Source organism: Acanthopagrus latus, chromosome 15 (genome assembly GCF_904848185.1).
Source record: "Acanthopagrus latus isolate v.2019 chromosome 15, fAcaLat1.1, whole genome shotgun sequence".
NCBI lineage: Eukaryota > Metazoa > Chordata > Actinopteri > Spariformes > Sparidae > Acanthopagrus > Acanthopagrus latus.
This window is the reverse complement of record NC_051053.1, coordinates 18768476-18781184: the sequence shown is the minus strand read 5'-3', so window position 1 is coordinate 18781184 and position 12709 is coordinate 18768476. Positions and strand designations below refer to the sequence as shown.

The 12709-nt window shown below is 41.6% G+C and overlaps 1 protein-coding gene across 2 annotated transcripts in view; it reads left to right on the top strand.

The window, feature by feature from the left end:
• The window catches only part of camkmt (calmodulin-lysine N-methyltransferase), a 109603-nt gene that overhangs the window by 64367 nt on the left and 32527 nt on the right, over positions 1-12709 (top strand). For both annotated transcript variants that reach the window (XM_037124633.1, XM_037124634.1), the window contains exons 5-6: positions 7542-7602; positions 9374-9425. In XM_037124633.1, the coding sequence (XP_036980528.1) occupies positions 7542-7602; positions 9374-9425 (113 nt within the window). The remainder of the gene's footprint in view (positions 1-7541; positions 7603-9373; positions 9426-12709) is intronic.

Genomic DNA, 12709 nt, shown 5'->3' with positions numbered 1-12709 from the left:
ATTGACTGATGAGCTCTCTGTTTTGCTTGTCCTGCCCCTCAGTTAGGCGTTATTTTTGAAATAACTTTTTAAGATTTCTGTCCAGCATTTTCATTGAAAAATAACTGAGATCTTGCACACATTAAGACTGAGTGTACGGGTGCCTTTTTCTGTACTTGAAAGATTATAAAGATCATGATGATGTGACATTTGTTGGGGTCTTTGAATACTGCAGTCTGCCATTCTTTCTATAATGTTTTGATTAACTGTGCAGCCTTGGAAATCCTGGAAACTAACAGAATTACTATGTGGTGTTTTCAAGAACTTAAAAGTGCTTGGATTGTGGATATATTGCTTGAAACTGCTTGACATTATAATTGCATTACTTTCATAGTAAATCATTTGAAGGAAAATGTTTGCTTTTCCGATAATGATTCTTATCATTGAACAACCCTAAGTTTGCCAGAGATATACAGTTAAAAATAAAATAGTTAAAAAAAAAAAAAAAAAAAGAATACTTGTTAAAATGTCCTAAGGTGCTGGAAATAAAGAATTTGAATGTGGAGTATACTTTATTTACAACAGAAAATGCTTCGACTCTTGTATGAGGTCACATTCAAACGTACTCCTAAAAAGCAGTGGTGTTTCTATTCACCTCCTGAACACATATTTTTTTGTCGATTGATACTGTTTTATATGATAATGTATATCAAAATGTTCCAAAGTCCACAGCAGTTTGGAAAACAAACAGACTCCAATCATTTAAAGTGTCATCCTTTTTAAAATACTATATTTTTTCGGAGCACCATAATATTTTGTCGCTGAGATCTCACTGTTTATTGTCAGTTTGTAACATCTCAGCTACTCATGTTAACACAAACTACATGCAGCAGGCAGCTCTCTTGTGCCTCACTGTGGTGCCTTGTACACACACAAATGAACACACACGTGATGACAAATTAACACACTTTTAACTCCTCGCGCAATCTTCCTCAGCTTGTCTGTCTTTCTCTTTGACTCCCTCGTACATATACATATACATACGCACACGAGCACATCAGCTCTGTGGACTTGTGAACTGTGTTCCCCGTCTGGGCTGGCCGGGGTAATCCCGGCCTCCACTAAAGTAGCCGTGTGAGAGGACAGATTGTCAGTTGATCATGGCCAGCCGAGAGCCTTATCCCTTATTGGATCGGCCATGGAGGAGGCTTAGGAATTATCTGAGGCCTCGCTTAATGTGGAGACGGATCACCGCCAGAGAGCCACGGAGCCTGAAGACACGCTGGGCCTGAGGGGAGGGAAAGACTGTGTGTACTTGTGTGTGTGTGTGTGTGTGTGAGTGTGAGAGAGAACGAAACCAACAGAGAGGTGTGTTTGTGTGTATCAGTATGTTATAGTAATAGAGGCATGTGTATGTGTGTGTGCGTGCACAAAGCAACATCACGGCCCACTTAACCCCATCTTGACACCTCTCTCTCACTCCCCTTCTTAGCTTTTTTTTTTTTTTTTTGCCCTCCATTCCTGTTCTCCTCACCCATCCTCCCTCCTCTTTCTCCTCTCAATCCCATCCCTCCTCTTTCTCTTTGTCACTCCTCTCCCTGCCTCATTCTCGCTCCCGTTCTTCTGCTTCCTCATCTCTGCCCCCCCTTTTCCTTTCTCCTCTTGCTATTCAGTCGTTTCTCGGGCCATCTTTCATTTCACTATCCCCGCCATCTCTCTCCATCCTGCTTAACCTCGGCAATCTACCCCACCTCTACTCCTCCCTGCACTTCTCACTGTTGTTTGCTTCTCTCTCCACCTTCTTCATCTTCCTGCTCCTCCTCTAGCTCTTCTTTTACTCATCCTGTCCTTTCTATCACCCGGTACACCAGCTTCCTGTCCTCAGCAAGAGACCTGACCAAGGCTGATGAGAGAAATGCCAGACACAAACAATTTATTGTCCCGAGATGAAAGAAATTGTGTTGTTAAGGGAAGCTGTTGATTAATGTGTCATGTCTCAGAGCCCACTGCAAATAAAACATCAGAAATCAATTAACTAATTCGACAACTTCAGAATTAACCACCAACCATTTTGATAACTGATTAATCAGAGTATTTTTAAAAGAAAACAGAAGTCTAAATTGTTTTATTCCAGCTTCTTAAATATGAATATGTTTTGCTTTCTTTCCTCCTCTGTGACACTCAATTTTTTATTTTGTTTTTTGGCCAAAACCAGACATTGTCACACTGATTGTTATTTTTCCCCATTTTCGGACATTTCATAGACCAAAAAAGTGAACAGTTTTTTAAGAAAGCACAAGCTCACTTAAGCAGATCCTGTTATCTTTTAAATGAAAGTGCTCAGGCTGTCTTTAATTAATTCTTGGTACTGAGAATCGGCCATGTTTCAATCTAGTACTGTTAGCTTGGATTGGCTTAGCTGGTGAATTATGCTAGATTGGCTTTCCCCAAATAGCACCTGGATCCCCTACAGATATTTGAAATAGCCCTTTAGCTAATTCCATCCCTTATGTCTGACCCCCTGGCCTCTGAGTGACTCGGGCATGGGCGGTGTGAGGGAATCCTCTATGACTGAGTTAACTCTCTGAGCTTGCTGCCCCAAACCTGGGTAAGCAGCAAAAAACTGAGGGGTAAATGGATAATTCCATCCCTGTGCATGTGATTAGTGACAGCTACTGAGGCCAGATTAGCACTTCTATAAGTTGAAAAGTTCATAGGGTCAGTCCCAGGTCACCAGGATGTGGAGGGATGAGGGTTAAGGAACATGGCCTTATACAGTAGATTCAACAATTAACTGCAGTAAATCCGATTGCTGTAACAAGCCTCCAACCTCCAGTGCTGTTGGCATTAGTTGTGTCAGAGTTTATGAAACATACTACAATTCAGCATGTTTTCAGACTTGTTTCCAAGTAGGCGCGTGATCAAGAAACACAAAGATCCAGGCTTGTAGTGCTCACACCTAGTATTATGCTGTTTTGTTTCAACACTGTAGTAGGTTTTAGTTGGATATTTTGCTGTACCGTAGGGAAAAAGAGGTGCATATCGAATCTTGAGCCTAATGAAGTGCTTACAGTCTCATCGGGCAGCCCTGCCAATACATGTGTGACATTTATGATTTGAAATATGGATGATTACATTATACTCTCCAAGCTGAACCATAACAACCAATGCAAGCGGTATCCTGGAGCGACAGTAAACAATCAAGCCTAGAGGTCAATGTTAGCTGGCATACTGCTATTGACAGACACTTAAAATCTTACCTCTAGTTTTCACTGTAGAATAGAAAATACATGTTTAACGCATCTCCGCCCTCGTCCAGACTTGTTTAACCTTCTGCTTTTGTTTTGTTTTTTACTGTTAAATGTTACTGCAGAATTTGTGGCACTTGTTTACATCTGCTTCCCCATGATATCTTGTCAGAGGGAAGCCAGAGCACTGAAGCCATGCCCTCGCTGCTGCACGGAGTGGTTTTCGCTGTTTATTCTAAATGTATTGATATTGAACATATTGCCTGCCCAAATTGCAGCAAAGTGCGAAGTTTATTCACTCTATGTTTAGTCAACTTCCTTTCTCACCCTCCGCCTCACCCAGGAGATATTGCTACGGGTCACCAAATAAATCATAAATAATGATAAAACAAATAAATTCTTGGAAACATGTCCATCATGTACCAGTGCCAGGTTTAGTAATTTTTTTAGCCATAAAACTGGATAAAATCAGATGTAATAACAGTAATGCCACCACAGCAGGAGTCCAATTGATTGGTGAGACAGCAGTTAAAAGCACATTAATGAATGCAATTACACATCTTCGAGAAAAGTGTGCAGCTCTGTGGTTCAGCAGCATGAAGAGCCACTCCAGAGGGGACAACAGGTTTGGAAAAGAACAGTTATCAAAACCCTGCCATGCATGAAATGAACAAATGCAAACATATATACACAGCCACCATTTACCTTTTAAGTGGTACCTTGTTTTCAGAAAGACTTAACTTCCTGTATGTCTCACAGGTTCCAGTTAGTCCTAAGCTAACAAGGGAATTAATGCTGTTTTCTAGCACACAACCTCAGTAAGCTGCACATATAGTTTTCCAGGGAATACCATCGACAAGGTTTAGTGCCTGGAACCGATTACTATATTAAGCTGATACACACACACACACACCTACACTGCTTCCTTTCCTCATCTAGTAATTGAAGGTGAGAAATAATTTCATTATCCTCAGGAAGAGTAATCTGCTCTCTACTCCTGATCCCTTCATTTCCTACAGTGCACCTCGACCTAGGAGGCGCGCACACACACACATACACACTCACACACACACACGCAAGCAGGCACCGCATACTTATCACACAAGCATGCATGCACAAACACAGACACACACACAGGTTTTTTTTTTTTTATCACCCTGAGCTATTAATGTTATTGGAGTTAGGGATTAACCATCAGATTCACATATGCTTTACAAAGCTTTATTACTTAGTGCTGTCTGTCTTGCTCTCTCTCACACACAGTCACATAACTTTGCATTAAATAAAGTCAGTGTTGAAGTGTGGGCACTGGTATGTGGACAGGAACAGGCCTCGGAGAGAGGGTATGAAAACAACCTGAGAGGTGTGTACTGTAAGACTTTGTCCAGATTCTACCCCCTGACACCATCCCCTTCACTTTTAGGATGCAATGTTAATGTTGCATTACCACCCTCTGCTGTTCATGCTCCCAAGATGTTTTGGGTGGTCCATGATATGTCAAGTGTCACGGTGACACACATCTGTGAACATCGGGGGGAGGGGCATAACTGTCATTTGACAGGGCAAAGGTGTTTGGTGGGGCATCATTACGTTTCCTGTGAACACACAATCAAAAGAAGAGGGGTCAAAGTTTGGAGGGAAGGGAAGAATTTGGATGCACATATGCAGTTATTCTAGAGGATGAACATTGTGCAGCAGTGCTCCAGTTTCCATGCTCTTTAAATCATTTGTTCTTTCTTCCTGTTGAATAATGGATCGAATTGGATTTCTGATTTTTATTCAGCAGCTTGACAAAGATGCACCCTTATTTCTGTACCTGCAGTTTCCCAAACATAGGACTTCACAAGAGTGTCTAAAATCAATTTCTTGATAAATGTAACAATAATCATTTTTAATTCATGCGGATGGGATATTTTGTTGTATGTACTGGCTTACCTTTTATATGTGTGTCTAGATTAATTACAGAATGACCCGTTAAAAATCACGACATAATCATGATAATAATTTAGATTTAGTTAATAGTTACTTTGGTGTCATGAAAAAATGAAATGCTCATACAAACCATTTATTAAACACTTGTTTACCCTCAAGTTGCAACTGATGTTTATGATACATTACACTTTTAAATAAATGTTTTTTTACAGCGTTTAATTGTTTGTTAACACCAAAAATAAATATTAACTAAAGTTTAATTAACCATAATTATATTTATTTATTTATATATTTACTATTTATTAAATATGATTATTATAAAGTGTTATCAATTAATCAGCCATCAGTTGATTAAGTTTAAGGCTATTTCTATTTGAGAGTTAATTTAGATAAAATAAGAATCTTAGTGTTGATAGTTGAATGAATATGTGCATCATCCAGTTTCATTTTTCCACCATTAAAAGAGAAGTCTGGCAATTTTCTATACTTTAAAACAAAGATAATTGTAAAATATTTGGGTCAACCTCTCATCCACTGTTACACTGTTTTATATACACCAGTGCACTAAAAGTGTATTAATCCACAAATAAAAACCGGCTGTGTCAGGCCTCATTTTTTAAAAAAAAGATGTAAGTTGTGCCAGATTCTAAGAGATTTATGTCTTGAGTAGGAACAAATAGGCTTAGAGCAACAGAAACGGTACAGGAGTCAAAGTACTGAGAGACAGACTAATGCATTTCATGTTTAAAATTTTCAGTGGGATTTGTTTACAATAAACAAAATAATCCTATAAACATATATGGGCCACTCACTGATAATAAATGTATAAAGTGAACAAGTAAGAAAAGACTAATTTAGAATGAAAACATTGATACATACAAAACTAAACAGCAGATCCTGAGAAGACGTCTGCCCTCGCTCCACCCTATACCACCCATGTGACGGTCGACAGTGTGAAGTTTTCTTCACTTTGTGACAAGCGCCTGGCTGAAGGGGAATAACAGATGAAATTTAAAATGTCACCTCATTTAAGCCTTACATGTCTTGACACTCTGTCGACACACAGTGTAGCTGCTTTGGCTGTCATTGTGTTTGTGTGTGTGAGTGTGTGTGTGTGCTGTCAGGCCAAGACGTAGAAAAGCGTGTTTTTTTTTTTTTCTAATGGGGAAAAGGAATATTTGGACATTTTATCAATAGGCATTATTAAATCCTGCTTGCTTGAGCTAATCTTGGTGGACCGGAGCGAGGGGGAGAGAGGGAGAAGAGCACGGGAGAGAGTGAGCGAGGGAGATAGACACAGGGATGGAGAGCGAGAGAGCAGCGATGTCTGCACCATGAGGTGAAGAGAGACCGCCTGTAAGCCGCTTATTATATCGACTACCACCTTTTCTCTCTCCTCCTCCTCCTCCTCCTCCTCCAGCCCTCCCTCCACAGTTTTCTCTCGTTACCTCGCTCATTTTCTGTCTCTGTCTCCCTCCCTCGCTTTCTCCAACTCATTCTGTATCCCCCCTATTCTCTTTTCTCAACAACTCCTTCATATGAACACACACACACGCATGCACGCACGCACGCACGCACACACACACACAAAGACACACATGTTCACCCAAACACACAGAGGCAATGCCAAGCCAAACCTTCTTGTTCAAAGCCAGAAGCAAAAAGCTGAAGTTTTATTCAAATGAATGTTTACTTTTTCTACTGCCAAGATGTGTGTGTGTTTGTTTGTGTGTGTATATGTGTGTGTGTGTGTGTGTGTGTTTGTGTGTGTATATGTGGGTGTGTGTGTGTGTGTGTGTGTTGAGATGCAGAGGGAAAATAGCACCGAGCATGCAAGTGTGTGTGCGCGTTAGTGTGTGTTACATGCACGGCAGAAGGAGAAGGGCTGACAGTAGGTGATAAGCCAGACAAGCCTGCACGCTGTGATTATCACCCACCGGACCCCCTGTCACACGCACGCACACACACACACACACACACACACACACACACACACACACACACACACACACACACACACACACACACACTTGCATACACAGTGCCCAATGAGAGAGTGTGTTGCAAGAATTTAGGATAGACAGACGGACAGACAGACGAACAGAGACAGAGAAGCCTTGGATCACAGGCAAGGTGGAAGCCACAAGAGAAGCATATGAACACAGACTGGAAAGCACAATGCATCCAATTATGTTCCACTGAACGCTCATTGTCTTTTTTTGGGCCTGTTGTATATCAATATTAAGGTGTTTTGATGTTGAGACACCAGAATCAAAGCACTTTGTGGAGCTCGAGGTGCTTGATAAATGTCCGTCGCTGTCATGAATAAACACCTGTCAGTAACTGAGTCTCTAACTCCCTCCCTGTCTCTCCCTGGTTTAGGTGTGTGGCCGTCTGAAGAGGTGATGGCTCATTACTGTCTGCAGAAGCGTCACATTTTCAAGTGAGTTCTTCTCTTTAAACCTGCACCACACCATTGTAGAAAAAAAAACAGCCAAAAAACATTTTTCCATGATGAATCAAGGACTAACGTGATTAATAACAAGAATTCCGACTTCCCGTGAAACCACAAAAACAGATCCAGTTGTAAAAAATATCCCCAGGTGTGACACAAGCTGTGATTGGCCGCTTGGCAGTCTTGTTGCCCATGACGATTCACCCCACCACCCATAATCAGCATATAATGTGAATTTTATATGCCACTACTAATATCATATCCTGGGGACTTGGCTGAGGATTTACAATATTGTTTATAATTGTCAGTTTAGAAAGTCAGGGTCCATTGTTATTCCAATTCAGACGGTTCCTCGGCAACAGTTTGACATCAGTAAGATATCTAGTGCTTAATATCGACGCGTCATTGCACTGTAAACTAATGAGACACTCAGAAAAGGGGAACGGCAGCATATGATGGCTTTCATTCTCCCGTGTTTGATTCCACGTGAAACCTGCTGCACGGCAGGAAAATTACTTTATGATACAAATCAGGGCGAGCAAACTTTTTGAAAGCGTCACATTTGTTTGTGATAACAGATCGGGGGGAACAGTTAGAGAGAGGCTGTTGGGAACAGTCACTTTGAAAATGTTTTCTCCTCTTCAGTGAAATTAAAGAGAAAATTGAAAATGACAAATTAGCAGCAGCGAGAGGGAGGCGGAGGGAGGTAAAATAGCACCATTCTTTGAAAGCTGTTGTGAGAAAAGACATCCGTTTAACATTTTGGCAAATGTAATTGGACTAAAATATATCAATTCTTCTACACTTAACCTTTTAATCTCTCTCTCTCTCTCTCTCTCTCTCTCTCTCTCTCTCTCTCTCTCTCTCTCTCTCTCTCTCTCTCTCTATATATATATATATATATATATATATATATATATATATATATATATATATATATATATATATATATATATATATATATATACACAGAGAGATATATATATATATACATATACAGACATACACACACATATATGTGTGTTATTAATTAGGTATCGGAGTATCAGCTCTGACATTCCTACTAATGTCTTATTTAAACCTGGCCTGCAGTAAACGCTCGGTGTTCATGTCATTCTGTACCCTTCCATGCCACGCTGTGTTGTCGTGCGTTGCTCTTTCCCCTGCTCCCGTCGGCTCAGCACTGGCCTGCCCTGCGGCAGGGGGCTGAAAAGCACCCAGGCACCTTTGATTTCCACTCAAGGTGGAACGTCACTCTTTGATTTCCTGTTTTAACATTCAAGAGGCGGGAGGCGAGGAAGAGAGGGGTATTGATCAGAGCAGCGTCGTGAAGGTCAGCAAGAGAGGGGGGGGGTGAGGCGGGGAGGGATGAAAGAGGACAGGGGCAGAGATGGAGGGGAAGGGGAGATGAAAGGAGGAAGAGGATGGAGAGAGGGGTTGAATGAGCATGCGAGCTACAGGACTGTGCGTGTGTGTTTTCTCAGGTTCCCGCTGATTGAGCTTGTGCTTCTCAATGTTCAGTATTCAGCTTTCAGGTTGATGGTTGAATTGATATTTCTTACCCTGCTGTGTTCGCTGTGTGTGTACGTGAGTGTGTGTGTATGTGTGTATATGTACATCTGTGTGCATCTACTGTCCAGGGTGTGTGTGTGTGTGTGTGTGCGCGCGTGTGTGTGTGTGTTGGTGCTAAACTGCTACTGTAGGTTTGGCTCAGCAAGGTGTGGAATCTTACTCCCTCTCTTCTCTCTCTGTCTCTCAGGGGTGCAGTGTGTGAGTTGGGAGGAGGAATGACTTGTCTTGCTGGGCTCATGGTAAGTGTCTCTCTCTCTCTCTCTCTCTCTCTCTCTCTCTCGCTCTCTTACTCTCTCTCAGTCTTACTCTCTCTCTCTCTCTCACACACACACACACACACACACACACACACACACACACACACACACACACACACACACACACACACACACACACACGCTTTGATCTACACAGTGCCTGCAGGAGAGGTGTCTTGGCTTCCCTAATGAAATTGACCCCAACAAATCAATACACAAACAGCATGTGCACACAGTATCCATACCTATTCATATACATACCATTCACTTCTTGATTGCCTCTTTGTGTGTGTGTGTGTATTTGCGTACATTCACGATCATGCTCACTCTTTAACCACGTGAAATTAACAGCCGATCACATGTCTGCTCTGCAGCGTTTACTCCCTAATAGTAATATAATATAAGGCGGATTCAGAGAACATCTTAGGCCTCTGGGGAGCTCCTGTTAAAATAACTTCTCAAGTTCTGGGTGTGTCTATCCTCAGTTTTTGATAATAATTTACAGTGCATGTTAGAGATGAAAACAGCTCCTGAATCCATGAACAGTGAGGGGTTTCCTCGTGTCTGTCGGCCCCTGCAGGCTGGTCGTCTTGCCAATTAGCTTTAATTTGCTTTACCGTTTGATGATATCGATGATTAATTGTTAATACAGCAGCAGTATTTCTACTATGCATTTTTATGCTCAATTAAGCGAAACAGAATCAACCAAACTCATTCATAACAACTTTGTCCTCAGTAACAAGGTCAGCCACGCTTTTTCTCTCAATGAACGGGAGTATTTTTTAGGAGGCATAATGATTGTTATAAACTCTGTGTTTATCAGCACATTCACACGATCATCAGACCACCTCAGTAGTGACACCAAGCTATATGAACTAGCTTTAGTCTCAAGAGCTGTCTCCTATTGACTCAACACACACACGCGCACACACACACACACACACACACACACACACACACGCACACACACTGACACTCTCAGATATACCACAGTCTGTCAGCCATAGGGTTTATTAGCCAGGGTCTTAAGGGCCCCTCCACATAGCAGGCGTCAGTGTCCAATCGATCTGTGAGATGCCATTCTGTGTGTGTGTGTGTGTGTGTGTGTGTGTGTGTGTGTGTGTGTGTGTGTGTGTGTGTGTGTGTGTGTTTTAGAAAGCCTGGTTTTATCTCTTGGCAGTCAATACACCATGTTTTGACATTGGTGGTTTGAGATGGAGTCCTTCCCTCACACCTCTCCTTCTCCTCATCCCTCCATCATCCGCCACTGACACCACATTCAAGGTTTTTCCTCCGTAGTCCGTGTAAACAGTTCATTAATTATTCCTGTAGTTCACCAACTTCTTGATTTTTATTTTTTTTATCTTAATCAGGACCCTGATTTCAGTCCCTTTTCACCTCCCCCAGCAGTGTCCTTTTAAACTGCATTCTAGATTTCAGGATAACGTTAAATGTAATTCCCCATCTTCATGGCGATGATCTCAACCAACTCATCACAGGAAGCATCCATCTATAGCACCTTGGCACATGCAATCAAATAAAGATATGTCACCCGAGTATTTGAAGCCTCACACCTCTCAAAAGATAAAATCAAGCTTCCCTTGGCAGATGTGGAATTTCCTGTTCTGGCCATTTCTGAATCATGTTTAACAATCTGTATCCCCTGGGGGCCTATTCTGTCCTCACCACCATGCCTGATGAAGGTTTTTATTCACCCTGCTGACAGATGGATACTTGTGCAGACAATTACAGTCTTCAGAGTAAGAAGCCCTTATAGCTTTGTTGATCTGTGGCCACCTTGCTTGCACATTGAGCAGGTTGAAAATCAAAACTGTCTCTCTACCAGTTTCAGGCTTACATTTTTGATTCCAATTGATATGTCTCAGTAATATTCAAATGGGTTGCCGTGACAGTTTCATGTACCCTTATAACATTACTGTCAGACAGAAAAAAACATCATAGCAGAAACATAAAGGATCTATTCTGCAGAATTCCACTAGCTACACTTACTCTTTATTTAGTAGATCCTTCAATAGGCCAATGCTTAGAGTTCCCTTTCTTTATCATCTTACCAATATTGTAGATGAAATGTTATTGGTAAAATGTCAAAACATGAAAACTCACTTACACACACACACACACACACACACACACACACACACACACACACACACACACACACACACACACACTCTCACACTCACACACACACACACTTCCTTAAGAGGAATGAGGATAAAGGACTTTGGAGACCCTGGCTGGCTGTTGAGCTGAGCTCACGCTCTTGCACTTGCTCTCTCACTTGGAAATCTGCTCATATTTGTCACATCTGTAACCTGATGACAAAGCTCTTGCTTCTTTGTCGCTCTAACTGACAGTTATAGGGGTGCTTCAGGGAGGAATACTTTATTCTTTCTATAGGTTGCATATTCAACCACAATTGTGCAATTTTTTCAAGGTTTACACAGCTTTGCAATCATTGTTATAATAATTAACACTTCGATGAGGTTAAATAAAGAGAAAGATCTTAAGAAAGATCTTTATAATCCATGACAAAACAAACGCCAACAATGTGGGTTTCTACTTCACAGTGGCTTACGGACTTTAACATTTTGATAACTTTTGTTTGACTAAAGATGTGTGTAAGCATTTGATAAAACCTGAGTCTGCATGTGCATAAAGTGATGTTGGCGGGTGGTGTGTTGTAGCTCATGGGTTGCAGGGTTGGGCTCCTCATCTTTCAGCTGGATGCTCTAGTTCTGCCTGAAGGTCTCTTCCTCCATTTGAGCAGATGGTGGGACGCCCAGCGCTCAGTGACCCCCTAAAACACCCTGCAGGGCCCTAACGTGTGTGTGTGCGCGTGTGTGTGTGAGCTTGTGTAAGTCAATGCGTTCATGCATGTGTGTTTGTTCTGTTTGTGTCATAAATGTTCATACACTTCTTCATGTGTTGTCTTTATGCCATAGAAGTCAAGATAACATTGCTTCAGCCAAATAGGATTTGTGTGCATAACAGAACAATAGCTACTTGCACTTACACTCATCCATGGGTATATGCACACACACACACACACGCACACACACTCCTTAACAGAAATTGACAGCCTGACACATACTTGCAGATATAAAAAAAGAGAGAAGAGAGACTATGAAAAGATGAGGTTATAGTAAAGCACACACCTCTATCTATATCTCCCTCATACAGAGACACACAGTGCAGCACAAAGCTGTCTATCCATTCTCCCGTCTCCCTCCCTCTCCCTCTCT